Raw genomic sequence first — 26860 nt, 5'->3', positions numbered from 1 at the left:
ATGTTCCCTTATTGTCCTGATGTCTTTCTGGAAGGACGCCCATTTTTGGAAATACTGAATAAAAATAAATACTCAAAATTGTTTTTACTTTCTTCCTTACAACCTTATGAATGAATGTAGATAAGATAATCAATTTTAAAAAACAAATAATTCAGGACCATCTGGGTTAATCTTAGGGTCTTCAATTACGACATCCATGTCTTCACATTTTTGGCACTCTTCTGTTTGCATTTGAGTAACACCCACTTGGCTCACACCAGCAGCTGTGACAGTTACCTTCGCAATGCTGCCTTGGGCTTTCAGAACTTTGCACTTCATGTATCCCATTGAATCTCTATTGTTGATCCGCTGAAGCTTTAATGGTGACTCTCCAATTGATGATGATGAAGTATTAGCAGTAAAGCAAGCATCAACAACGTCCATGTCTTCAGTGGATAGTGATTCTTGCTTATCCTGGTGGGATGATTGTTTTTGGACCACTTCATGTCCACATTTAGTACAAATTTTCCGACCAAGTTTAAAAATTCCATTAGTCAGCAACTTCAACCTGTCAGACATTGCAATGGTTACTGCTGTTAAAGCCTTCATTACACATATTTCTTTGCTAAATGGGTTTTAGCATGTCTTCCGCAGAAACTGAAATTTTATCATCAACAAGGCATTATGGTATGGACAAATCAAGCCCGGAGCAACATCGTAGTAGCTCCTTGTCTACTTGTGACATTTCCTTAAATGATTGCAGAAGACTTCCGCCATAACAGAAAGGCGATGACTTATGACAATCAGCTCCATTTGATCCACCAAACTAGCAGGGTGCAAGAGTTTCTTCATTCATTCTCACAATAGTTTATTAACTTACAACAAGCAATTTTGAAAGCTCATGAGTATTGTGGCTTGAAGCATAGCAGATTCAGACTTATTTGCATATAAAATATACAAATTAACATATCACAACATATTGTTTTAGTGCTTACCTTCAGCTACAACAATGATTATCTACTGATTATTCAAACACTCAGTACCGAACACTAAGACTGTACTACTACGTCAACAACAATGATTACACTGCACAGAACACTGGCACTATGAAAATTGGCAATAATGAAACCAACAAAGTGGTGATTCAGCACTGTACCACTGCTGTGAGTCTTAAAAAACTATCACTGCTTTATAATGGTGATGGAAACTGAGTGACAATCCATATATGCATCACTATGCATTGTAGGGTTAAAACATTCTAAAGCAACATAGTGTTCCATTATGATCGTCTAGATTTTATAATCTTAACAGCAATTTCTGAAGTTTTATTATATTTTTATTCTATACTGTAAAATAATGTAAAAACACTTCTTATTAGCATAGTTATCTATCTTTATACTATTAAAAAGACACTACAACTACACATTTTTTTACTTACACCTACGAACTGTGTTAATTTTTTTTGTATTTATTGATAATTCATTTCCCCTATTCTTACTCATCAATATGTAAGATCCAGAACTTCAACAATATAGATTTGAAAGCTTAAAGCATGCTCTTTCCAGCTGTGCCAAGAAAAAAAGATTGAACAAGACAATTGAGATATTGCCCCCAAAAACACTCGAAAATTTACATGAAGAAAATTTTGGCCAACTCTGCTGGTGCACATCTTTTCATCTAGGCATCCAATGTTAATTAAATTCGATCCACACACACATCATACACAGAAATAACCTTTGAAGTTTTCGTGTGATTGGTTCATATAAAAAGCAGCAGTGGTCAGTCAAACCTTGGCCCTCAGATTAGTGAAATGAATTTTTTTATTGCTTCAGATACTTGTTTCTATATTCAGGTGTGGCTAAATCCCTAATTTTTGCCATGGTTTGATTCAGGATAAAAAGTTGTCCATTTATATTAGAGCAAATGACCAAATGTTTTCTAGAACTTTTAAAAAAGCCTGGCAAATTTGGCACATTTGCACCTTCATATGTGATGTGACTATGAGTAGCCTCTCTTTAAAAGTCCCTAAAACTTCAACCACTGATACTGGGTTGAAATTTGGTATATAATCATCAAAAACCATACAGAACCTTCACATCAAATTGCATTAGATTTGGAGACGAGTGAGTGCGGACACGTTTTAATATTGGTCTCTTTGACATGGAATGACCCATCTGTGAAAAGCTTCATTATCTCCAAGTATGGCTATTTTCAGCTGCCCAATATTATTTTTCTACCTATTCATCAAAACCGCTTTAACATATATGTTTACAAATTAATATCATTGAAAATTTCTTTTGGAAATGTTGGATGATGTTGAATTTTGTTAAACTAGTTTTGAAGCTTTTCTTAGGAACTGTAAGCCAACTACTAAGGAAGTGTTCAAACCTAAATTATCTGCTATTGACAGAAAAAAAAGTTTCTGCAATTTTAGAGCTATCTCAGATCAATTCATTGTCTATCTTTATGGGAAGTTATTCATTTTCTTGATTCAGAACCTGATATTTGAGGGAAAAGATGCCTATAAAACACTTCCTTAAAAAGCATGCCATGATAGGGCACTGTTCAAAACTGTGGGACCCGTTTAGCGTCTGCACGAGAGGGAACACTGAATCATATGTTTGTACATAATAGGGACAGCACAAACTGAGAAACAAAGTGCTACAAATTTCCTGAAATGCACAAATAAATTCTTGAGAAAATCTACTTTAACATTTTATCAACAAGAAAAAGATCTAACAATAGCATAAACCATCTTAAATTATTGATTAACAAGGCACCATAAAGATGTATAAGTAGATATTTTTGTCACTTTCCATCTGTGAATGAAATAATGAAATATAAAGACATGGTACATACAAGAAATGCATCTTGCAGAGAATTGAAAATATTGATCTAATTACTGATTAGGTGGGAGGAATCTGTGACAGTCAGGTGAATACCATGAAAACATGAAAAAGACAATATGCTGAAAGGACGCAAGAAGAGAATATAAGACAACAGTTAAGTGCAGTAGTCAGAAGATCACTGTGAGTAAAGAACCACTGCTAGATCAAAACTTCATGTTGTATGGGGCTTCCAAAGAATCTTTGTTTTATAAGGACAACACTTTCAATATGAGCGAATACGTGCTTTCTTAATTAACAAATAGACGTAGCCACACTCTATAGGTGTTTTCAGTCTGGGCACACTTTCTTAACGTTCAAGATGCTGTAACCTAAACCTGCACTTTGTTTTCGTACGTATTCCTGTCGATTGTGACCTGAACTGGTATTGCTCATTCTTCCCGATATATTACGTGGTCATGCGAAAGTTTATGCGCTTCGGGATGCACTTGGTCCATCAGTTAACTTCACTCCAGTGTACGGTAAGCTTCCTTGATTATACATAACGAAGTCATTCCGTAAATCAAAGAGTAATATTTGACAGAAATTGAAATGTGCGAGGACTGGCAGCAAATACAAATGATACAGTGCGTATGTCAAAACTGTCACATTTGTTTTCGGTTCAGCGGAGAAGCACATCAAATTACAATCTTCCTCAATTAACAATACAAATACCTGCAAGATATAGAGAGCTCAACTTCCGCTGTGCATTGTGCTGCCGTTCCTGGTACAAAACCTGCTGACATTTTCACTTTCACTGTTGTAATGTCAGTTTAACAAAACATTAAACTTGTACAAAACGCCCACCTCAGACTCGTCCTTTACTACTGATAAACAAATTAGCAAAGATAATAACACAAAATGTATTTTCATGTATACCGTTGGCGCAACTGTTTAATATTGGTGGCGCTGTTTTTAAACGAACTGGAACCGAAGAACGCATCTCGCATGTTTTTGCAATCGCGTTACCGTTTTCTGCTGAATGTGGGATATCTAAAAATGGAGGAATCTATCGACACTATAATCAATAAAGTACGGGAGACCGAACAGTTAATGGAGAAAAAAAGACAACATTTATTATCAAGTAGGAGATAGCTAAAATTATTTCCTGTTTTTTCTTGACCTTTCGTACTATGTCACCAACTAAGTAATAGATTTGTCCTTGTTGTGGGGCTTACTTCATTAAATTAGTTGTTCACTTTATCCATATTTGTATAACAAGTAGCATGGCGACTTTTTATCTTTTAATTTCATGAAGTAACAGGAAAAATCACAAATATTACGTGACTTTGGTATTGGTAATATGGTAAGAGACAAACAAGTATTGTTGGTGCAGCAGTAATTTAACTTACCATATTTTGTGTCGAGCTATTGTCAAATGCGTGTATTAGTGAATCTTTAAAAACGACACTTTACACAAATTTCATACTTTGCAGCAACAATGCTGCACGTTTTTTTTTCGAGATATTATTCCCCGATAAGTTGTGGTTTATCATCTACATGTCAATATTCGCCACTGAAGTGACTGATGAATATCTAATGCTCTTTCATCTTTTACTTTGGAAGCTCCACCATTGTGATTGTTGTTACACTGAGCACAGTACCAATTCTTATGTTAATTATTGTTCTCACAGTCAATGTCCAATGCGATCTGAGTGTGGACCTATTTAGGCTTTCTTACTTTTCTTCAACAAATTTCGAAGATTTGAGGAAAATGCATCAAGTTTCACTATTACGAACGTGCACAAATGTGTAATATGTCTTTATCAGTTTTTTTTCATATGTTTTATCCACGAAAATTTATTAGTGTGCCTACATGTGATGAAATACTAGTAAACATCAAGAGGCATTGATTATTTACGCATATGGTTGGTTGCGAACTTGGAGGGTAGTTTGCCAGTAGGTAATTGACAAATCCAGAGTTGCGAATTAATAAAAATATGAAAAATGATGTATTATGTATGACTTAGTGAAATACAATTCTTTCTTCAGAAAGACGTGGAAAAACTTATTACTGGTATTTACAGTAAAACATAAATTAATGTAAATCGTTTTTGTAGCTGAGTAGATCAACTTTATAAACAATGGAAACCATTGATGCAGATGTTCATAACTAAGACTGAAGATATAATTCTTAACCAGGATATTTCTGGGGATGAGCATTTAGAAGAGCTGTGGTACAGGTTTAGAAGAATAGTTGCCTATCTACTTGATAGGTATGTACCTAGTAGAACAGTTCGTTATGGGAATTACTATCCAAGGCGTACAGAAATGTCTAAAAGAAACAGAATCTACTGCATATAGTGTAAAACAAAGCATATGGAAGATAATTAACAGAGAAACAGGTAAACTGTCAGGCAATATTAGCAAAAGCCTAAAGCTCAAAGTAACAATAGCATAAAAATCGTGTAACTGCTAACAATATTTTCAGCATGTGCCGAAGAATTACACAAAATAACAAAAGTTATCCTCTGCAAGCCTCACAGCTGCTTAAAAATAAACAAGACTCCACCATTAACTCATGTTATTTATATTCGACTACATAGCAAGGAGTAGTTAATGGTAAAGAAATAAAAATACCTCCACTGACATAAATTGGCTTTCAAATAAAATTTTAAATCTGAAACCACTTTGCTACTTAGTTATTTCATGTCTAAAGGGAGTAGTTCTCCAGATGGAACGAAAATAACTAGAATCTTGCCATTGCACAAAAAAGGAGCTCCAGTGTGCTCTTACAGATATAGAAGAGTTAGTCTGCTACGCCTTTCCTCAAAAGTTTTTGGAAACAAAACATACATTACATTTATTTCATATTATGAAATAATTGTTATCATAAATGGTAGACAGCTTGGATTCCATAGAGGAAAATCAACAGTTTACCTGTATTTGAATATCTAAATATAATCTCAGTAGGGATTAGACCAAGGCCAAAATCGTTTTTAATGTAGGTCCATATTTGTGACTTATCTAGAGCTTTCAACCTAGATGACCATGACATTTTACAAAGGAAACTTCACCACTATGAGATTAGAGGAAATGCTCTCAGTATCATTAAATCATATCTGAAAAATAAAAAAAACAAGCAGCAGAAATACAATCCAAACAAAAGAAATATTTATCAGAATTTTAACAATAAATCATGGTATAGGGCAGTATTGAGGACCTCTCTCGTTCCTAATATATACGGGGTGTTCTAGCATCTAATTCTGCCATCTCATATATTTTCGAAATGAAACAAAATGTGGGAAATGCATTTGGTTAAGGATGCATCTATGTCAGGAACTCACAAAATGTGGAGGAATGCATAATCCATAAAGGTCAACAACACCACTTTCACACAAAGTTAGGTTTCCTTAAACAGCAAATATATATTTTTCTCTACAGAAATGAAAACTAGAGGTAGAATTAATGCTGAAGTTCCCTGTGCTGTCTTGCAGCCTGCTGTCACGGTCTCAGACAATGGGCAGGAATGCACAATCAATAAAAGTAAAGAAACATTACTTTCAACACAAAGTTACACTCCTGGAAATGGAAAAAAGAACACATTGACACCGGTGTGTCAGACCCACCATACTTGCTCTGGACACTGCGAGATGGCTGTACAAGCAATGATCACACGCACGGCACAGCGGACACACCAGGAACCACGGTGTTGGCCGTCGAATGGCGCTAGCTGCGCAGTATTTGTGCACCGCCGCCATCAGTGTCAGCCAGTTTGCCGTGGCATACGGAGCTCCATCGCAGTCTTTAACACTGGTAGCATGCCCCGACATCGTGGACGTGAACCGTATGTGCAGTTGACGGACTTTGAGCGAGGGCATATAGTGGGCATGTGGGAGGCTGGGTGGACGTACCGCCGAATTGCTCAACACGTGGGGCGTGAGGTCTCCACAGTACATCGATGTTGTTGCCAGTGGTTGGCGGAAGGTGCATGTGCCCGTCGACCTGGGACAGGACCGCAGCGACGCACGGATGCATGCCAAGACCGTAGGATCCTACGCAGTGCCGTAGGGGACCGCACCGCCACTTCCCAGCAAATTAGGGACACTATTGCTCCTGGGGTATCGGCGAGGACCATTCGCAACCTTCTCCATGAAGCTGGGATACAGTCACGCACACCGTTAGGCCGTCTTCCGCTCACGCCCCAACATCGTGCAGCCCGCCTCCAGTGGTGTCGCGACAGGCGTGAATCGAGGGACGAATGGAGATGTGTCGTCTTCAGCGATGAGAGTCGCTTCTGCCTTGGTGCCAATGATGGTCATATGCGTGTTTGGCGCCGTGCAGGTGAGCACCACAATCAGGACTGCATACGACCGAGGCACACAGGGCCAACACCTGGCATCATGGTGTGGGGAGCGATCTCCTACACTGGCCATACACCTCTGCTGATCGTCGAGGGGACACTGAATAGTGCACGGTACATCCAAACCGTCATCGAACCCATCGTTCTACCATGCCTTGACCGGCAAGGGAACTTGCTGTTCCAACAGGACAATGCACGTCCGCATGTATCCCGTGCCACCCAACGTGCTCTAGAAGGTGTAAGTCAACTACCCTGGCCAGCAAGATCTCCGGATCTGTCCCCCATTGAGCATGTTTGGGACTGGATGAAGCGTCGTCTCACGCGGTCTGCACGTCCAGCACGAACGCTGGTCCAACTGAGGTGCCAGGTGGAAATGGCATGGCAAGCCGTTCCACAGGACTACATCCAGCATTTCTACGATCGTCTCCATGGGAGAATAGCAGCCTGCATTGCTGCGAAAGGTGGATATACACTGTACTAGTGCCGACATTGTGCATGCTCTGTTGCCCGTGTCTATGTGCCTGTGGTTCTGTCAGTGTGATCATGTGATGTATCTGACCCCAGGAATGTGTCAATAAAGTTTCCCCTTCCTGGGACAATGAATTCACAGTGTTCTTATTTCAATTTCCAGGAGTGTATTTGAACTTAAATGGCACATCCCTCCTCCCAACAGAAATGAAAATTAGAGGTACAATTTAGGGCTAACATGGTTAGTGTCCTAAACACAGCTATTTGTGGCACATAGCCCACAGAAACTTAAAGCTTTTGCGTGATATCCAGCACAGAAAATGCACTCACAGATAACTGGTGATGTTACATCCAATGGACCTGTGTCACCTCAGTACATGTTCGAATTGCACACCATTTGCATCAGTACGCTTGTGGAGATGGTAAAGAAGTGAGTGTTGCACAGATCGTGGTGTTTCCACAGAGATTACTGCACACACAGCAGTAATATCTTGCATATCCTTTGGTGGCACTGGGGGTTTCCAGAAATGGCATACAATCATTTACATTTTCCATGGGACATACACACTCTCCCTGCACCCAGAAAAAGAACTGTAATGGCATCACATCAGGGGACTGTGCTGGTAAGCTCACAGGATCTCCGCTTCCTATAAACCCGTTTCGAAACATTGCATCCACAACTTCAATGGAAACATCTACATAGTGTGCGGAGCAGCTATCATGCTGTAACCACATTGGTAGGTGCATTTTCAATTCCAAGCCCTCCATGAGAAGGGATAGAGGGTAGAGTGTCTTTCAGAAATGATGCATATTACCATCAGGTTAATGTTCCCTGAAAAAAGTAGGTGGTACCGATGATACCTCTCTAAACAGTGACATTCGACTGTCATTGGGAGTAATCATGTGTAGCCAGTGGGGATTTTGCATGGACCAGTAGTGCATTTTCTGCAGATTCACATGAACATGATTTGTGAACAAAGCTTCATCCATAAACAATGTATCACATAGGAAGTCAGGATGACCTTGCAACTACTGAAGATCAAAATGGTAGAATTCAATGTGGGATACAAAGTCATTCCTGTACTGTTCTTGGTGAAGTGAGATATGATACAGATGAAGTGTATGCCTATGCAAAAAATTCTCCACACACTACTACTGCTGCTACTACTACTACTACTAGTACTACTACTACTACTGTGGCCTTTATTATTACCAATTCTGTATCATTTACAGCCACAGCTGGACAGACAGCATCAAGATACAACATTAGCAAAATACATGAATACCACTATACTCTGATAGTAATTTAATACTGCAAGACATATTTAAGTTATAAATTAGATTACAATAATATCACAACAATAAAATAGATACAAGTGTATAATGAAATTAAATGTAACAGTTGCTGTTGGAGTCATGGAACTGAGCTGCAGTTCAAGTAAACACTATGCTATTACTAGTGAAGAATTCTTCAATATTGTAGAAGTGTTGCTCTTTTAGCTACACAAAATAATAGTTTTAAACTGCTCCCATGGTAAAGACTGAATGTCATCAGGTAGAGCATTGAACAATTTTAGGGCCACCATTGGGAAGCTGTTTTGTGTCTTTGCTAATCGACACCTTGGCATGTCGATACTGTCTTTGTTGCAAGTGCTGTATTTGTGAACTTCATTTCTCTTTCTGTAGATATCATGGTTTCTCTTTATGTGGAAGAGGCAGTTCAATATATACTGGCTGTGAACAGCCAGAAGTAATGGTCCTGGAGAAATGCATGCAGTCTGTAATACACTCACCTCAGGATTGTGCACTACAGCAACCAGAATAGCAGTTCTGTTGTCATTGTTAGTTGCTGCATTTGATTAGTATGTTGACACTTTCTGGCCCAGTTGCCTGTTTCTATGAGACTTGAGCAGATGTTGTAAATGGTACAACACGAAGGACACTGTCGATCTGAATAGTGTTCAGCCTACACTGCCACAGCTGTGGTTGCATTCCTTAACATTGTCATGAATGAACGTTATATCAGGTTTTTCTTCACTACCACAGACCAGTGTATCAATGAGATGACTGCAAATGTCACAAGCCACACCAAAGCAGGGAAAGCACTGTCAGAATCATACATTAAATGCATCACAGTGTAATTTCCTGTTTGACACTGACAGCAGTACAACAGGCCCAAGCAGAAGTCACTAGTAGACTGAATAGAAAATATTTATGGTCTTTCCCTCTCATTCCCTCTTTCCTGATGAAGCACACATGGGTTGCGAAACCTTGAATTTTGTGTGTGTGTGTTTGTTTGTGTCTCTATCAACATACCAACGCTTTCGTTTGGTAAGTTACATCATCTTTGCTGTCTATTTACAGTAGACTGCAGTACAGTGCAACCAATCCTTGCCCTGCACATTATGGCAGAAAACACAGTGCTGTTACCATTAATTAAAGTCTAATATCTAAGAATGTATGAGGTTTATAACAGTGAAAGCAAGTTTCCCATTACTAAATGTACATCTAGTTTTCATTTCTGTGGAAAAAATGTATATGTGCCATGTAAAAAAATCTAACTTTATGTTAATGTGAATTATCCACTCCTGCCTATTGTGTGAGCCCCTGACATAGCGGCATCCCTGACTATTTGTAAGTTTCACAATTTTTTTATTCTTGATGGGACACCCCCTGTGTGTGTGTGTGTGTGTGTGTGTGTGTGTGTGTGTGTGTGTGTGTGCGCGCGCGCATTAGTATAACCACCAGCACAAATTTACATGATACTTTAATGAAAACAAAAATTATAGTTGAGTCTGTCACTCAGGCTTATTATCAATAATGAGATAACTAAAACAATGCTGTTCAGAAAAAAATTAAAAAAATAAAAAAACAGAGCAAAAATAGAGGAATCTTCACAATTACAAGTGCTGAATATAAATGTGTTCAAAGCTCAAAATTCTTAGAACTCATTGTAGATAACTGTTTTCTGTAGAAAGACTACATTGCTACTATAACTAACAAACAAAGTTCCACCATATTTTTTCTCCAAAACATTAACCCACAAGTAGAAGATGATGTTATGTGAATGGCATATCTCATATTTTAATGATTTTATGACCTGTGGCAAAGAAATGTAGGGTCAGTCGAGTGATGCAATTAACTTTTCAAACCTAAAAAAGTAGCAATCGGAATAATTGTTAATGAAATAAGAACAGACAGCTTTATGCTGTTATTCAAAAAATTTCAAATTCTAACTTCCTACAATATTCATATGTATTATTCTGGTCATATGTAAAGGCTTTTAGTGGTACACACATTAGTGTCCAGACACTCATGGAAAAGACAGGGACTGAAATTGAGGTTATCAAAGAAAAAGCAAAAACATTGAACTCAATTTTTAAATGTTTTTTTCACAAAGGAAAACCCAGAGGTCATCATCATCATTAGTCTTCTGCCAGAAAGCAGGTTTTCATATAGTATTTCTCCAGGCTGTCCGGTCTTCTGCCATCCTCTTCAGGTACGCATAATTTCCTCTTCCCTTTATGTTGCCTATCATCTTGTATCTCCTTTTTCCTCTCAATGTTCTCCCACAAACCAAACCTTCCAAAGCATCTGCTAACAAGCACTCCCTTCTCAATGAATGTTCCAGCCAGTTCTTTTTCCTTTCTTCAGCAGACATCTTCTCTCACCAAACCTTTGCAGTACTCTTTCATTACTCACTCTTTCAATCCAAATTATCCTCTTCATTCTTCTTCACATCTACATCTCAAATGCTTCTAACCTTTTTCGATCCTATCGTCTCAGCATCCATGTTTCTGCCCCATATAGTGCCACACTCCAGCCAAAACATTTGTCAAGACTTTTGTATAATTTTCCACATAACAGTCTCCTGTTTCTGTTGAATACCTCCTTCGCTGTAGCAGTTCGAGTTTTCACCTCCTGGTAACATCTCAAGTCTTCAGTTGTGCTTCCAAGATATTTAAATGCACTTACTTATCTAATGGTAGCTTGTCCTATTTTAATATTGGACAGTCTGTGTCTTATACTGATGACCATACCCTTTGTTTTTGCTGTGTTTATTTGCATCCCGAATTCCACACAAGCTTCATTCAGATCTTTTAGCATGTTATTCACTGTCCAATCACTTTCTGCCACTAATACCATGTCATTAGCAAATTTTATACATTCTATTCTCTTTCCACCAATACATATTCCTCTTTTCCCTTCTAAGACTTTTGCAGTTATCAAGGTATTTGTTAAACAACAGTGGAGAAAGACAATAACCTTGTCTAACACCTCATCCAATACTGCTTCCTTCTGACATTTCATTTCCAATCCTTATCCTTACTTTCTTGCATAAATGTAGGTTCTATATCAGTAATCTCTCTTTCCAATCTACTCCTTTCCTCTTCAAAAAATCCATCAACTTGTTCCACTGAACTCTGTCAAAAGCCTCTTCTAAATCTATAAAAAGCATTTCTCTACCTTTTTCCATATATCTTTCCCCTATAGTACTTAACAGGCCAATAGCATTTCTTGTTATTTTTCCTCTTCTAAATCCGAACTGCTCCCTCTATCCAGCTTGCCATATAACCTTCTATTCAACACTCTCAGCAAAACTTTAGTTGCATGAGAAATTCGACTGATGGTCCTAAGCTTTTCACATTTTTTAGTATTTCTCTTTTTCTCTATTGGTATCATAACTGTTGCAAGGAAGTCCTCAGGCCATTCCCCTTTGTCATATATCTCATTACAGAGGCAGACCATTTCTTTTCTTGCCTTTTTTCCCAGATCCTTCAACAGTTCTGCTGGCAAATAATCAATTCCATATGCCTTCCTATTCTTCATCTCCTTCAGCATCTTTTCTACTTCTGCTTCCAAGATGGTGAATCCCTTTCCATCTTCCGGCACATATTGCTCCTCTTCAACCTTAATTTTGCATTTTATTTCATCCCCATTATACAGACATTCTATATATTCTTGCCATCTGTTCAAAACCTCCTGTTGTTCTTCTGCCAGAGTACCATCTGCTCTTTCTATTTCCATGTTATTCCTCTTTCTTTTACATTCAAAAACTTTCACACTAGCCAGTCTATACATCATTTTGTACTTTCCCTCTTTCGCCATTTTGTCTATTTCGTCACATTTCTGTTTCATTCATGTTTCTTTTGCTTCTTCAGTTTCTCTTCTTAATTCATTATTCTGTTTTCTGTACCTCTTTTTGCCTTCTTCAGTTTCTACATTTTTCCACTTTCTCCACTCTTCCATCTTTTTCAACATATTTTCTGTTATCCATTCTTTCCTGGAACTTTGGGATACTCTAATTCCTTCTTTGGCAGAGCCCATGAGTCCTCCTCTCATTTTTATCCATTTGTCATCAACACTTTCATCAACACTATGTCTTTCCCATTTTTCCGTAAAGCTGCTTTCCAAATCTGACGTCTTTCCTAATTCTTTGAGTCTTTCTACGTTTAGTCTTTCTTTTGCTTTACCTCTCCAGACTTTTTTCAACTTTACTTGTATTTCTCCCACTACTAGGTTGTGGTCTGAATTCATATCTGCTCCTAGATAAGCTTGTACATTCTTCAAACAGTTCCTATACCTATTTTGTATCAGGATGTAGTCCAACTGATATCTTTCACTATTCAAATCTGATATCCATGTGTAACGTCTCCTTTTGTGGTGTTCAAATAATCTGTTACCCGCTGCTAATGAATTTTCTTTACAGAAACTAATTAGTCACTCACCTCTCTCATTTCTTATTCCTAATCCAAATTTACCTACTGCATCTTCATCTCTTCCTTCGACCACCACTGCATTCCAGTTCCCCATGATGATAATGCAGGCATTTCTAGTTTCTTTCTCGATGAGTTCTTTTATTTCCTCGTAATATTTGTCCACTTCCTCATCTCTATGCTGGCTGGTTGGCACATATACCTGTATTCACACCAAATCTTTCGAACTACCCTTCAGTCATATTATCATCAGTCTTCCATCAATATATTGTACCTTCATTACTTTATTTTTCAGCTTTAGCCCTATCAATATTCCTACTCTGTTTTCACCATCTTGGTTTCCCCTGAGCAAAAGAGCGTATAATCTGCACTTTCTATCTCCCCATTCTCTCCCCATCTCATTTCACACAAACCAAGGTCATCTAATCTGTTCCTTTTCATCTCCAGTTTTGCAGTCTCTAGCTTTCCTGCTTGCAATAGTGTCTTCACATTCCGTGTTCCAATCCTTATCTTTCCTTCCTTCCATTATTATCCCTTTCTTCCTTTCAAATATGTCTACTCTCAATGTGTTCCCTTCCCAGAGACCCGAATGAGGGAAAGTTTTAACTCCAGAATCTTTCACATGGAGAGACATACCATGTACAGCTTGGCAATGTAATGTGGTAGTTTCCTGTTATTTTCCACATTGGTAGAAGGTTGCCCAGCCTAAAATCAGCCGCTCACTATGAGTCAGACACTGTCTGTAGCCGCCCCTCTGGAGTACAGTCACTGCTTGTACTCTTTTGTACCCAAAGAGATACAATGTGCCTCTTCTGCTAGCTTCACTGCTCTGAGAGACTTTTTTTCTGCTGTTGCTGCTGTTGAGGTCTTATACATATAACAGGAAATGACAGGAAAAGGGCATAGTGGGGACAGGTTTGGGATAGGAAAGGGGGAGCGATAGGCCATTGTGTGACACACTTTGTTTGCTCCCACCTTTGGCCTGACCAGCTTGGGTGACTCTTCTTGTAGCTAAGATACTGCCAGCATAGCTCTCCAGATCCAGAGCATGCGAACCTCCTCACCCGTGTGGACAGTGCCATGTTAAGGTGGTGTCCCCTGAGGAGGAACCCAGAGATATTGCCCCAATTTAATTTTTGCACCAGTACAACAAAGACTAATGTAGATATTAGAGTCAGTGTTATTGAGAAACAGCTGAAATTACTAAAATTGAACAAAACTCCAGGGCCCAATTAAATTCGTAGCAGATTCTATACCAAATTTGTAGCTACATAACCCCCTTTTTAACCATAATCCACCATAGATCGTTTGAACAAAAAGTAGTACTCAGTAGTTGGAACAGTGCACAGGTCATACCTGTCCACAAAATTACCATCCAATATCCTTGACATCCATTTGTTGTAGATTCTTGGAATATATTCTAAGCTGAAACATAATGAGGAGGTCTCTTAAACAAAATTATCTCCACCTAGCCAACCAGCATGGATTCTGAAAACGCTGATCATATAAAATCGTACTTGCTCTTTTCTCTTATGATGACTTGGAGGTTGTGGATCAAGGCAGTCAGGCAGATAAACAGTATTTATTGATTTCTGAAAAGCATTTGACTTAGTACTACTTCTACACTTATCATCAAAAGTATGAACTTAGGCGTATCGAAGAAAATTTTTGAGTAGGTTGGGTGGCAGGAAGGATACACACAGCATGTTATCCTGGATGGAGAGTCAGTGACATACGCAAAAGTAACTCTGGGTGTGCCACAGGAAAGCATGTTCAGACTCTTGCTGACCATGTTGTATCTCAATAACATTGCAGACAGTATTCATAGTAATCTCAATTCTCGCATTATAGGTTTCAAAGTGGTGCCAAGGATGGCAACATGTTTTAAATGTTCAAAATTATAAAAATTGTGCACTTTCCAAAAAAAAAAAAAGAGTAATCCAATGGTTACAGTATCAGTGACACAAGATTGGAATCAGTGAACTCATACAAATACCTAGACGTAACACCATGTAGGGATATGTAATAGAATGATTACGTAGGCTCAGCTGTAGATAACGCAGTTTGATGACTTTGGTCTATCGACAGATTACTAGGGAAATGCAATGAGTCTGCAAAGTAAATTGCTTAGAAACCATTTGTGCAGCCCATTTTAGAATATTGCCCAAGTGTGAAAGACCCATACCAAATAGGACTAACAGGGAAAATGGAAAGCATAAAGTGAAGGATAACACAGTTTTGTTTGTGCTAATGAAACATCAAATGCCGCATTAAAGTGAAACATTTCTTTCAAACATCACAAAAGTATGACATTCATCAAAGATCAATAATGCATAGGGCTAGATATAACAAAACTGCATAAACACTCGGGTATATTGTAATTAACTTTATTTTCACAACACGTGGAGTTCGCACACGTACATCTCTCAAGTATCTCTCTAAGAAACTGGGAACATTAACCACAGTCTCAACTACATTTATTCAAAAAACAAATTTTAGTATGAATAATCCAACAGAATTTGAGAATAGCTGAGATATTAACAAAAAAAAAAAATTGGCAATCTATCCATTGTTGAAGTAAATGTCTAATTGATAGCAGAATGTTTTCAAATGTATATAAATATGTTACCAGTATTCCTTCACACCGGTTCCCGTCAGATCACTGAAGTTATGTGCTGTCAGGCTGGGCTAGCACTTGAGCACTTGGATGGGTGACCACCTGGTCTGCCGAGCACTGTTGGCTAGTGGGGTTCACTCAGCCCTTGTGATGCAAACTGAGGAGCTACTTGATTGAGAAGTAGCGGCTGTGGTCTCATAAACTGGCATATGGCCAGGAGAGCAGTGTGCTGACCACATGGCCCTCCATATCCGCCTGTGGACTGAGGATGACATGGCGGCCAGTCAGTACCATTGGGACTTCCAAGGCCTGTTCAGACAGAGTTTAGTTTTTAGTATTCCTTCACTATTTCTCCTGTACCATAGGTGAATGTTTGAATCTTCAGCATATGTAAAAATGTTATATACTCACATAGAATACATGTGAGTTATAACAAACAGAAGGTTTTACCAAACAGGTTGTCATTATAATAAATACTCATGAAGTTTCATTTTGCAGAGAAGCTTACAAGGATACATTTTTTTCCTCTTGTAAGCTTCAGTACAAAGGTAAAAGTGTGTATTTTTGATAATGACAACCTATTTGGGGAAACCTTCTGCATATGTTAAACATTTGATAAATAAAATAGACAATAGAGCAGCATTTGTTAGAATACAATTATATTTTTAAAGAAAAAAAAGGCTGTAACTGACCAACATGTTGTTGTTGTTGTCTTCAGTCCTGAGACTGGTTCAGCTCTCCATGCTACTCTATCCTGTGCAAGTTTCTTCATCTCCCAGTACCTACTGCAACCTACATCTTTCTGAATCTGCTTAGTGTATTCATCTCTTGGTCTCCCTCTACGATTTTTACCCTCCACGCTGCCCTCCAATGCTAAATTTGTGATCCCTTGATGCCTCAAAACATGTCCTACCAACCGATCCCTTCTTCTAGTCAAGTTGTGCCACAAACTTCTCTGCTCCCCAATCCTATTCAATACTTCCTCATTAGTTACGTGATCTATCCACCTTATCTTCAGCATTCTTCTGTAGCACCACATTTTGAAAGCTTCTATTCTCTTCTTGTCCAAACTAGTTATCGTCCATGTTTCACTTCCATACATGGCTACACTTCAAACAAATACTATCAGAAACGACTTCCTGATACATTAATCTATATTCGATTTCTCTTCTTCAGAAACGCTTTCCTTGCCATTGCCAGTCTACATTTTACATCCTCTCTACTTCAACCATCATCAGTTATTTTACTTCCTAAATAGCAAAACTCCTTTACTACTTTAAGTGTCTCATTTCCTAATCTAATTCCCTCAGCATCACCCGATTTAATTTGACTACATTCCATTATCCTCGTTTTGCTTTTGTTTATGTTCATCTTATATCTTCCTTTCAAGACACTGTCCATTCCGTTCAACTGCTCTTCCAAGTCCTTTGCCGTCTCTGACAGAATTACAATGTCATCGGCGAACCTCAAAGTTTTTACTTCTTCTCCATGAATTTTAATACCTACTCCAAATTTTTCTTTTGTTTCCTTTACTGCTTGCTCAATATACAGATTGAATAACATCGGGAAGAGGCTACAACCCTGTCTCACTCCTTTCCCAACCACTGCTTCCCTTTCATGCCCCTCGACTCTTATGACTGCTATCTGGTTTCTGTACAAATTGTAAATAGCCTTTCGCTCCCTGTATTTTACCTCTGCCATCTTCAGAATTTGAAAGAGAGTATTCCAGTCAACATTGTCAAAAGCTTTCTCTAAGTCTACAAATGCTAGAAACGTAGGTTTGCCTTTTCTTAATCTTTCTTCTAAGATAAGTCGTAAGGTCAGTATTGTCTCACGTGTTCCAACATTTCTACGAAATCCAAACTGATCCTCCCCGAGGTCCGCATCCACCAGTTTTTCCATTCGTCTGTAAAGAATTCGCATTAGTAATTTGCAGCTGTGACTTATTAAACTGATAGTTCGGTAATTTTCACATCTGTCAGCACCTGCTTTCTTTGGGATTGGAATTATTATATTCTTCTTGAAGTCTCAGGGTATTTCGCCTGTCTCATACATCTTCCTCACCAGCTGGTAGAGTTTTGTCATGACTGGCTCTCCCAAGGCTGTCAGTAGTTCTAATGGAATGTTGTCTACTCTGGGGGCCTTGTTTCGACTCAGGTCTTTCAGTGTTCTGTCAAACCCTTCACGCAGTATCTTATCTCCCATTTCATCTTCATCTACATCCTCTTCCATTTCCATAATTTTGTCCTCAAGTACATCGCCCTTCTATAAACCTTCTATATACTCCTTCCACCTTTCTGCCTTCCCTTCTTTGCTTAGAACTGGGTTGCCATCTGAGCTCTTGATATTCATACACGTGGTTCTCTTCTCTCCAAAGGTCTCTTTAATTTTCCTGTAGGCAGTATCTATCTTACCCCTTGTGAGATAAGCTTCTACATCCTTACATTTGTCCTCTAGCCATCCCTGCTTAGCCATTTTGAACTTCCTGTCGATATCATTTTTGAGACGTTTGTATTCCTTTTTCCCTGCTTCGTTTACTGCATTTTTATATTTTCTCCTTTCATCAATTAAATTCAATATTTCTTCTGTTACCCAAGGATTTCTAGCAGCCCTCGTCTTTTTACCTACTTTATCCTCTGCTGCTTTCACTACTTCATCCCTCAGAGCTACCCATTCTTCTTCTACTGTGTTTCTTTCCCCCATTCCTGTCAATTGTTCCCTTATGCTCTCCTTGAAACTCTGTACAACCTCTGGCTCTTTCAGCTTATCCAGATCCCATGTCTTTAAATTCCCACCTTTTTGTAGTTTCTTCAGTTTTAACCTACAGGTCATAACCAATAGATTGACTGACCAACATGAAGCCATATCAATATGTTTTCATCTTTTTTACTTGTTTAATTTAACTGAAATATGTGTTCTATGTTGTTTAGATGACACAGTCCACATCATAATGTTTATTGTAAATGTAATGTGTGGAGCACAACTAACATCACATTTTTCATATCACAGTGTTTTAATATCCAGTTTTTTACAATGCTGAGTTAATTATGTATCTTTTATATAAATATTATATGATATAGTGAAACACAGGCAGTTTGTTGTTCATTTTACATGAGATTCTAGCTTCATTTAGCATTAGAAAGTCTACAAATACCTCCCACATCAAACATTGCTCTAGTTAGGTGTGTTTAATAAGCCAGTTACATCTAACTGAAGGGTTATAGATTAGAGCCCTGTTGTGTGCAAAAGTAAGATTCTAACCTCATATGTCTGTGGTCTGAGTGCTCTTTTCTGATAGCATCACACTGCCTATGTAACAACAGAGGCTCTCCTTTCAGTTACTGCTTTGTGTTCTTTGTGTGGCACTAAGATACCTCACAGGGAAAGCTGAAATCATGTGTTACAACAAAAACTGATTTTTGTCATTCTTAAAACAATAACTGTATCTGCTTTTGTGCCATTTTCAGTTGAGAAAGAAACAAGAAAAGTTAAGCAAGACACAGAACTACTTTCGATGAAAATAAAAGAGCTTAAGAATTGTCAAAATGATCTCCTAAATGAAATAAGCCAGAAGAAATGTGAACTGGAAATGCTACAACAGAAAGAGTCACTACTGAAGGAAATGTGTTCTGAGAAAGAAAAAAATCTCCAAAAGGAAGAAAGTAGTTTGGTGAGTTCTTCAGCAACCACCAACATTTTCTTGTGCATTTTAGATAACTGATTCAATTTAAAATCCACAAACATGTTCTTCTCTCAAGATATAATTCTGTTGTAGGATGAAATGCAGAGAGCAGTATGGGAACATCGAGAGAAATTTTGTGAGAAGGCGAAGGAATTCAGCAAAAGGAGCTGGCTCTCTGCCTTATCTAACATACATTCTGCGAGTCAGTCATTAATTGTTAAAACATATTTACAATCATTAACTGTTAATGCTGCAGAAGGTGAGATGTCTGAAGACTGGGTTATATTTAGAACCAAATGTATACCTCAAAATCATTAACAAGATTTTTTTGCATAGAAATTTTGTGTCATTTGTCATGCTACTGAACATTGAGGGTCATCAGTGATGTCAGGAGAAGCAATTTGCACTACGGTCCTTACTCTGAAACCAGGTACTGATGCGTAGTAGTGTTGAATCTCAATCTGAACCCCAGACAAAGAGGCAACATCTGTGTTGAAATCATTTTTCTATCCTGTATTATTATTGTGTAAGCCAGAGCAGAAATGAAATGAATTAGTATTATTAGCAACAAATATGTGTTGGATGCAAACCAACCTAACCTCTTTTACTGTGGCATCAAACATTTTCATGTATTGCATAATGTTCATTGTATGACAGTTTAACTCCAAGAAACTGGTCAAAAAATCCAAACAAATCCTGCAAACATAATCTTTCATAAATACTTTTAATTATCATTCACAAATAAAGTTATCTTTCATGAATAATTTTCATTTTCTCTTGTAATCAATTTTCATAATATAAAGTTTTGGTGTTTAAAACCAACATTTCACTTATATAGCACAATTGTTGCTAAATAATCCTCTTTACAATCTGTTCTGTCAAAAAATTTGATTTAAAAATCTTTTTGTTGTTTTCCCTTATCAAGCAAAACTTTTTTATTTGAATACCTTAAGCAGACCCTGATGGTCACAATGATCATAATACCAAAGAATAATTAGGAATGGCAGTCAGCAAGAGAAATATTTGTACGGTTTTCATATTGGACGTTGTAATACAACAAATGTGAGGAATGATGCTTTTCACTTCTGCAGATACAGTGATGTTTATCTGGAAACTCTGAGCTGATTTGACAATAGTTCAGTTGAGCAATTGGATTCATGTTTCCTGTCGAAAATGTTACACTTCATAGTAACTGATGGAAAGTTGTCAAGTGAAACAGAAGTGACATTTGGGTTCCCCAAAAAATATTATAGGCCCACTCTGTTGTTACTAGTGTATATAAATGATTTAGGAGGTAATCTGAGCAGTCCTCTTAGACTGAATGCAATGATGCTATCGTTTACCATCTAGTAAAGTCACCAGAAGATCAAAACCACTTGCAAAATGATAGTATTATAAAAAGAAAAGTTTGCTGCTCACAATGTAGAGGAGGTGTTGAGCTGCAGACAGACACAATAAAAAGACTGCCACACATGTTGAGCTTTTGGCCAAAATGCCTTATTCTAAAACAGACAACACACACACATTCATGCAAGCACAACTCACACACACATGACCACTATATCGGGCCTCCAGTGGCAAGAGAGTGGTCCTCTGAGTCTGTGTAAGAGAGAGAGAGAAAGGAAGTTGTGAATGTGTGGGTGTTGTCTACTTTAGGAAAAGAGCTTTTGTTAAAAGCTCTTGTATGGCAGTCTCTTTGTTGTGTCTGTCTGCAACTTAACATCTTCTCTGTATGGTGACTAGTAATCTTTCCTTTTCATAATACTGCCACTATTCCATCCTGATTTTCCATTGTTCAATTGCAAAATTATTTAGATGAGATCTCTGTTTAGTGCAAAAGGTGGCAATTGACTCTAAATAATGAAAAACGCGATATCATCCACATGACTAATAAAAGAAGTACATCAAATTTTGGTTACACAATAAATAACACACATCTGAAGACTGTCAATTTAAATAAATACCTATGGATTATAATTGCAAACAACCTAAACTTCAATCATCACATAGATAGTGTTGTGGGGAAAGCAAATTAAAAATGAATTTGAAATGAGCGTATGGCATCTTTGGCCAGGAAGCCCCATAAGGGAAAATTCGGACGCCAAGTGCAAGTCTTATTTCAGTTGTCGCCACACTGGGCGACTTGAGGATGAAATGATGATGAGGACAACACAACATCCAGCTCATTTTATAGTATTACAAAACAGTGGAGAGAGTGTCATGGATATGACATGCGCGTTGGGGTGGCAGTCATTAAAACAATGGCATATTTCACTGCAGTGAGATCATTTCACAAAATTTCAAACACTAACTATCTCCTCCTAATGTGAAAATATTTTGCTGTTGTCTGTCTACATTGTGAAAAATGATACAATAACTAAGAGAAATCAGAGCTTTAATGAAAAGATTCAAGTGTTCATTTTTCCTGTGTCCTGTTTGAGACTGTATCAGTAAAGAAATAGTCTGAAGATGCATTTAATTGCAGTACCAGGCATTTAATTGTGAATCACAGAAGAATCATGTAGGTATAGAAGAGTAGCACTTTTGTGCACTGCACTTTGTATCAGAAATTTTAAGGCTAGACTGGATTACAGTTAAATCTTCTTCATCAGTAAAAATACGTAGGAGATATTGTAAATCTGATAGCTTCAATCTATCTTCAGAATCTTCAATGCTTTGGTGACTGTGGACTAAAGATTCTGACAATCTTGGAAGTTCAGTACATAAGGTGCAAGCTAAGTCTAGAAAAGAAAGCATTAAGAAGACCAACATAGTCTTATTGTGTTATAGTAGCAATGAGAAAGGACTGTTAGAGTTGGTACAGATCTCTTAGAGAAGTGATGGTCATGTAACTAGTATTTTTAAGCCAATTTCTGGGCTTAGTGATGTCATCTGTGGATCTAAGCTTGTTTGAGAAGGATCCTGAAAAGATCATGCAGTAGTTGCAGGGGATGGTCAGAAGCTCTTGGTCTTGTGGTTAGTATTGCTGCCTCTTGCTCTCAGGGCTCTGGGTTCAATTCCTAGCTGGGTTGGGGATTTTCTGCACTTGGGACTGGGTGTATGTGTTGCCCTCATCTTAATTTCATCATCATTGACACGCAAGTAGCTGAAGTGCCATAAACTAAAAAAATAAAAAAAAATCTGGGGATGCAGCTAACAATTTGTATTGTAACCACAATTAGAAAATTAAGGACAACATCAGTCACACTGATGAGAATTCACCTCACACTAGTGTGACAGTTAAATCATCCCACTTTTGAATGGTGTGATGTGCCCTGGATGGAGTATTTTGTGGAACCTGTTAAGAGAGCACTTGAAAAATTTCTCAAGGGAGAGGTATGTTTACACACGAATGTGATTCATGCATCACCCTGTAGTTTATTGGATTGTCAATCTTTGGCGGTCTCATGTCATTTTGATATTTTGTATTACATGCCTGGTATTAAGTGGTTGGACTGACAGTCATTAAATAATGTACATACACCTCAGAAAGTAGTTTTCAGTCTCAATCACATTTACTGTAACACACTTTTGCTTTTATGATGATAAGCTTTCTAGCAGTAATGAGTTTCAAAAATTATGCTAGTTAATTAAGCTACACTCATTAACAAACAATATTACATTTCGTAGATGACACATTAGATCACAGTTACTCAGATAAGGTGCATGTAAATACTTCTTCCACACACTAGTTCAAAGTTGCCCACATTCACACAACATCCAATATTCTCAGGCCAATTATAAGTTCCCATGAGTGACTTACATAGCACTGTCAAATTTCAGTATCAGACTCTGACTAGCTCGCAAATCAATGTTACATTTTGATTGGTAGCAATCATGAGATGTTAACACTTTAACCAATAGACACTGAGTGACTGAAGCATTGTTCTCCACAACTATTTATGGAAGTGTATTATTACATTCTGATTTATATTAGGAAAGAGAGCAAAACTAGTGGACATGAAATTATAATGAGGAGAGAAGTAAACCTGTTTAACTCTGGGTTGGATAACTTGGAAATTGGTGCATTTATCAAAACTATATTGTGAATATTATGTATAGCCATACAAAAATTCACATATCCTGCCACAAAAATGCTAAAATTTGAAATTTTCTAGAGCACAGAAATAGCAAAACTAATAAGTTTTCAACTCAGAATGGGCGTTTTTGAAAGCAGAAAAATCAGGGCTACAAAACTATGGGACTAAATTTTGGAAGTACTGGTAACCACCAGTTAAAAATTGAACGTTAAAAATATGAAAATTGTAATTACAAATAACTTTTAAAATAGCAAGTTTTAGAAAAAGGTAAGATGTTTACTAAGAAGAGGAACATATGGGCTTCGACCTGAGGTACAACACCTATTAGCTCACTACAAATTTTATCTTCACATGTTCGCAAAACACCTTACTTCACAAAAATCTCTGTATGTAAATTATTTCCATGTAATTTAACTACAGTATTATTGTTTGTGATTGAGAAACTGTATCTTAAACTATTAATTCTGATGAAATAAAGCCTCAGTACAAAATTAACTAGTATAGATAATTTCCTCATGTACTTTCTTTAATGTAAAACATGGTCAATTAAAGAAAAACAATTGTATTACTGAGAGGAATGGTACAACAACAAGTGTATGGTTTGACCTTGCTCTGTTACACCACAGTGCCGCCCTCCCTCCATATGGATTACACATAGAACTATTACCAATAAGTAGCTGGACAATCCAATGTAAAAAAAATCACAGTGCTATACTAAGAATTTTTTTTTTTTAATCTCTAAAATTTTTAAGTGATTTAGCACATTTCCTTTCAGTCTTGATGTATCCTTGATATAAACATCTAACATAATTTTCCATGATCCCTGTCTTTTATAAGGACTGAGCAAAATCTCACTTTTTAAACATGTTGCAGTCACTGAATTATTGATCCCTTTTTCCAGAAGTCCTTTACTTATCTCAAGCCCCAATATCGAACAGTCCCTGAGGAGAGCCCTTTCTAAGCCTTTATGCTGCTGTCAACATGTTACTCAGTGTCCATACTGGTGAGTACGTGGAGAAGCAAACAAATAAACTTACATTAGCAATCAACATTCCACATCTACAATATAGATGCAAAAAAATTTAAAGTTCCTGCCACAAGCAGGTAGTATTTATTATATTTTGCAATTTTATATCACAAGTTCTCTATTAAGCATTTGGGATCTGTATTAGAGATGCAAATGTTCTCAGACTTAAAGCAAATTACTGTATTTCCAAATGTCATTATTACTGTCTATTGTTAATTTCTTCCATGTTTTCACACATTTCCTTATTTACTCATATTAATTGCTTAGATACTTTTTTCATAAAAAACAACCACCTGAAATCATTAGTACAAAAGCATCAATGACAATTTCACATCATACCGGAGGTAAGCACAACAGTATTTGGAAAACAAAATTTACAGCAGTGTATACCAAATAAAGTGTTAAACGTTTCATGATTTCATTCAGCACTTGTAACTATCTTCACTGGATTCTTTAGATATTACTGGTGGATCTTATAACAAGATATTTACTTCCAACATTTAATTAGCATACAGAAAAACATGAGAGAGTAATATCTCTAATATGCATAGCAACTAAGGAAAAACAAAGAATGAACATTAGGGGTCATGTAACACTGAATGACATGCATTGCAAACCTCTGACGTGGGACACTTTGCATCACGATACTTGTCACTATGTGCCATGTCACTGCAGCATTCCCCCTCCCCAGTATCAATGATACTGCCAGTTGAATCTCACATGGCACTTCAACCACCCAACAGCTTGCTTGGTTTCATACATTGAGGTGTCACCACTGTTGTTGCTCGACATTGGTTGTGGTGCGCCTGTCATAGGATGCAGAGCTGGGAGCAAAGTTGGTGTATCTGCGAGTTGGTGTAGGAGGTGCAATAAAACGGATTTAACCTGTTGACTGAAATTATAGTAGGAATTCCTCCAGTGCCTAACTTAAAGTGCTGATCACCTCTGCTGAGCATGTTGTATCGTCCATAATAAGATGGTTGTAAATGTTTATGCATGGCATCATTTTGAGAAGACAACCTGCTTGTATTTTGATGACTCACTGAAAACAAATTGATGGCAAGACTGCTGTGTCTTCATTACCACTGGATGCAGTTGCTGTATGAGCAGCTTGGTAACAAAGTCCGATGCTTCGATAACATCAGTTAGAGTGCTGTCAAAGTATTTACCTGGTAAGTGAACTGGTTGTCCATGTACCAGTTTGGCTACCATGGTTCCTAAATCCTCCTTCATAAACATGAAGATGCCCAATAGAGTGATGAGTAGATTTTCTGTCCAGTGCTGTTAACAGTGACAAAATAATGGTGCCCTCACAGCTCAATGAAATTGTTCCATCAGTCCATTTGCTGCTGTGTGGTACACTTTGGTTCTAATCCTCTTTTTGCCCAACAGTGTGGTGAGAGCCTTGAACAGGCATGAGTCAAATTGTCAGCCCTGATCTGTGGTGATATATAAAGGAACTGCAAAGTGGGTGGTGCACTCACAGAGAAAGCTGGCAGCTACTGCCTCGTCTGTGATATCTGCCATCAGGAAAATCTGCAGCCAGTGTGTAAACCAATCAAATGTGGTATGACAGTAGGTGAATCCTTCAGGTGGAGGCAAAAATCCCTTTATATCCAGATGCATGTGTTCAAAATGTTGACTGGGCAATAGGAATATACCAAGTGATGCATGAACATGTCGAGTAATTTTACTGCACTGATAGGTGGTGCACTGATGCACACAAATCTTGTAATCTACACCTAAACTCAGCCACACAAAAGCTAATTCAGCGAAACTGGTAGCGCCATGGACCCCCAGATGTGGCAGTTCATGTCATGAATTGGCTTGTTGTTGGAAACATTTTGTCTCAAAAAAGCATCCACTTAATGTTGACATGCCACAATATATCCTTGTATTTTCTGCCAGGAGCTGGGTATGCCTTAATTATAAACTGGAAAGTTATACTAAAATATCTTGTAACTCTGGATCAAACTGTGCTGCTGCCAGAGCTTCATAATCCATGGCACTCTTGATCCCTTGGATGTGAGATAAGGTGATGGCTTTTCCCTGTTGGTGTTTATGATTTTGGTCATGAATTGCCCATTATAATCTAGCTGATGGAGCTGGCACTGCAAAGCTTTATGATCCTTTGATGGTCAG

The 26860-nt window shown here is 37.8% G+C and overlaps 2 protein-coding genes across 2 annotated transcripts in view; one reads left to right on the top strand and one right to left on the bottom strand.

The window, feature by feature from the left end:
* LOC126267003 (copine-8-like) overlaps window positions 1-3859 on the bottom strand; it is a 113833-nt gene extending 109974 nt beyond the window's left edge. The window contains exon 1 of the mRNA XM_049971764.1: window positions 3540-3859. Coding sequence (XP_049827721.1) covers window positions 3540-3610 — 71 coding nt within the window. The 5' untranslated portion in view covers window positions 3611-3859. The remainder of the gene's footprint in view (window positions 1-3539) is intronic.
* LOC126267700 (uncharacterized) lies at window positions 3857-24636 on the top strand. The gene is made up of 4 exons (XM_049973002.1): window positions 3857-3948; window positions 19437-19639; window positions 19745-19910; window positions 24593-24636. Exons 1-4 carry the CDS (start codon window positions 3864-3866, stop codon window positions 24634-24636), a joined length of 498 nt encoding a protein of 165 aa, XP_049828959.1. The 5' UTR covers window positions 3857-3863.
* The last annotated feature ends 2224 nt before the right edge of the window (window positions 24637-26860 follow it).

Source organism: Schistocerca gregaria, chromosome 4, assembly GCF_023897955.1.
Source record: "Schistocerca gregaria isolate iqSchGreg1 chromosome 4, iqSchGreg1.2, whole genome shotgun sequence".
In the NCBI taxonomy this organism is placed as follows: domain Eukaryota; kingdom Metazoa; phylum Arthropoda; class Insecta; order Orthoptera; family Acrididae; genus Schistocerca; species Schistocerca gregaria.
This window is presented reverse-complemented; position numbering and strand designations above follow the sequence as displayed.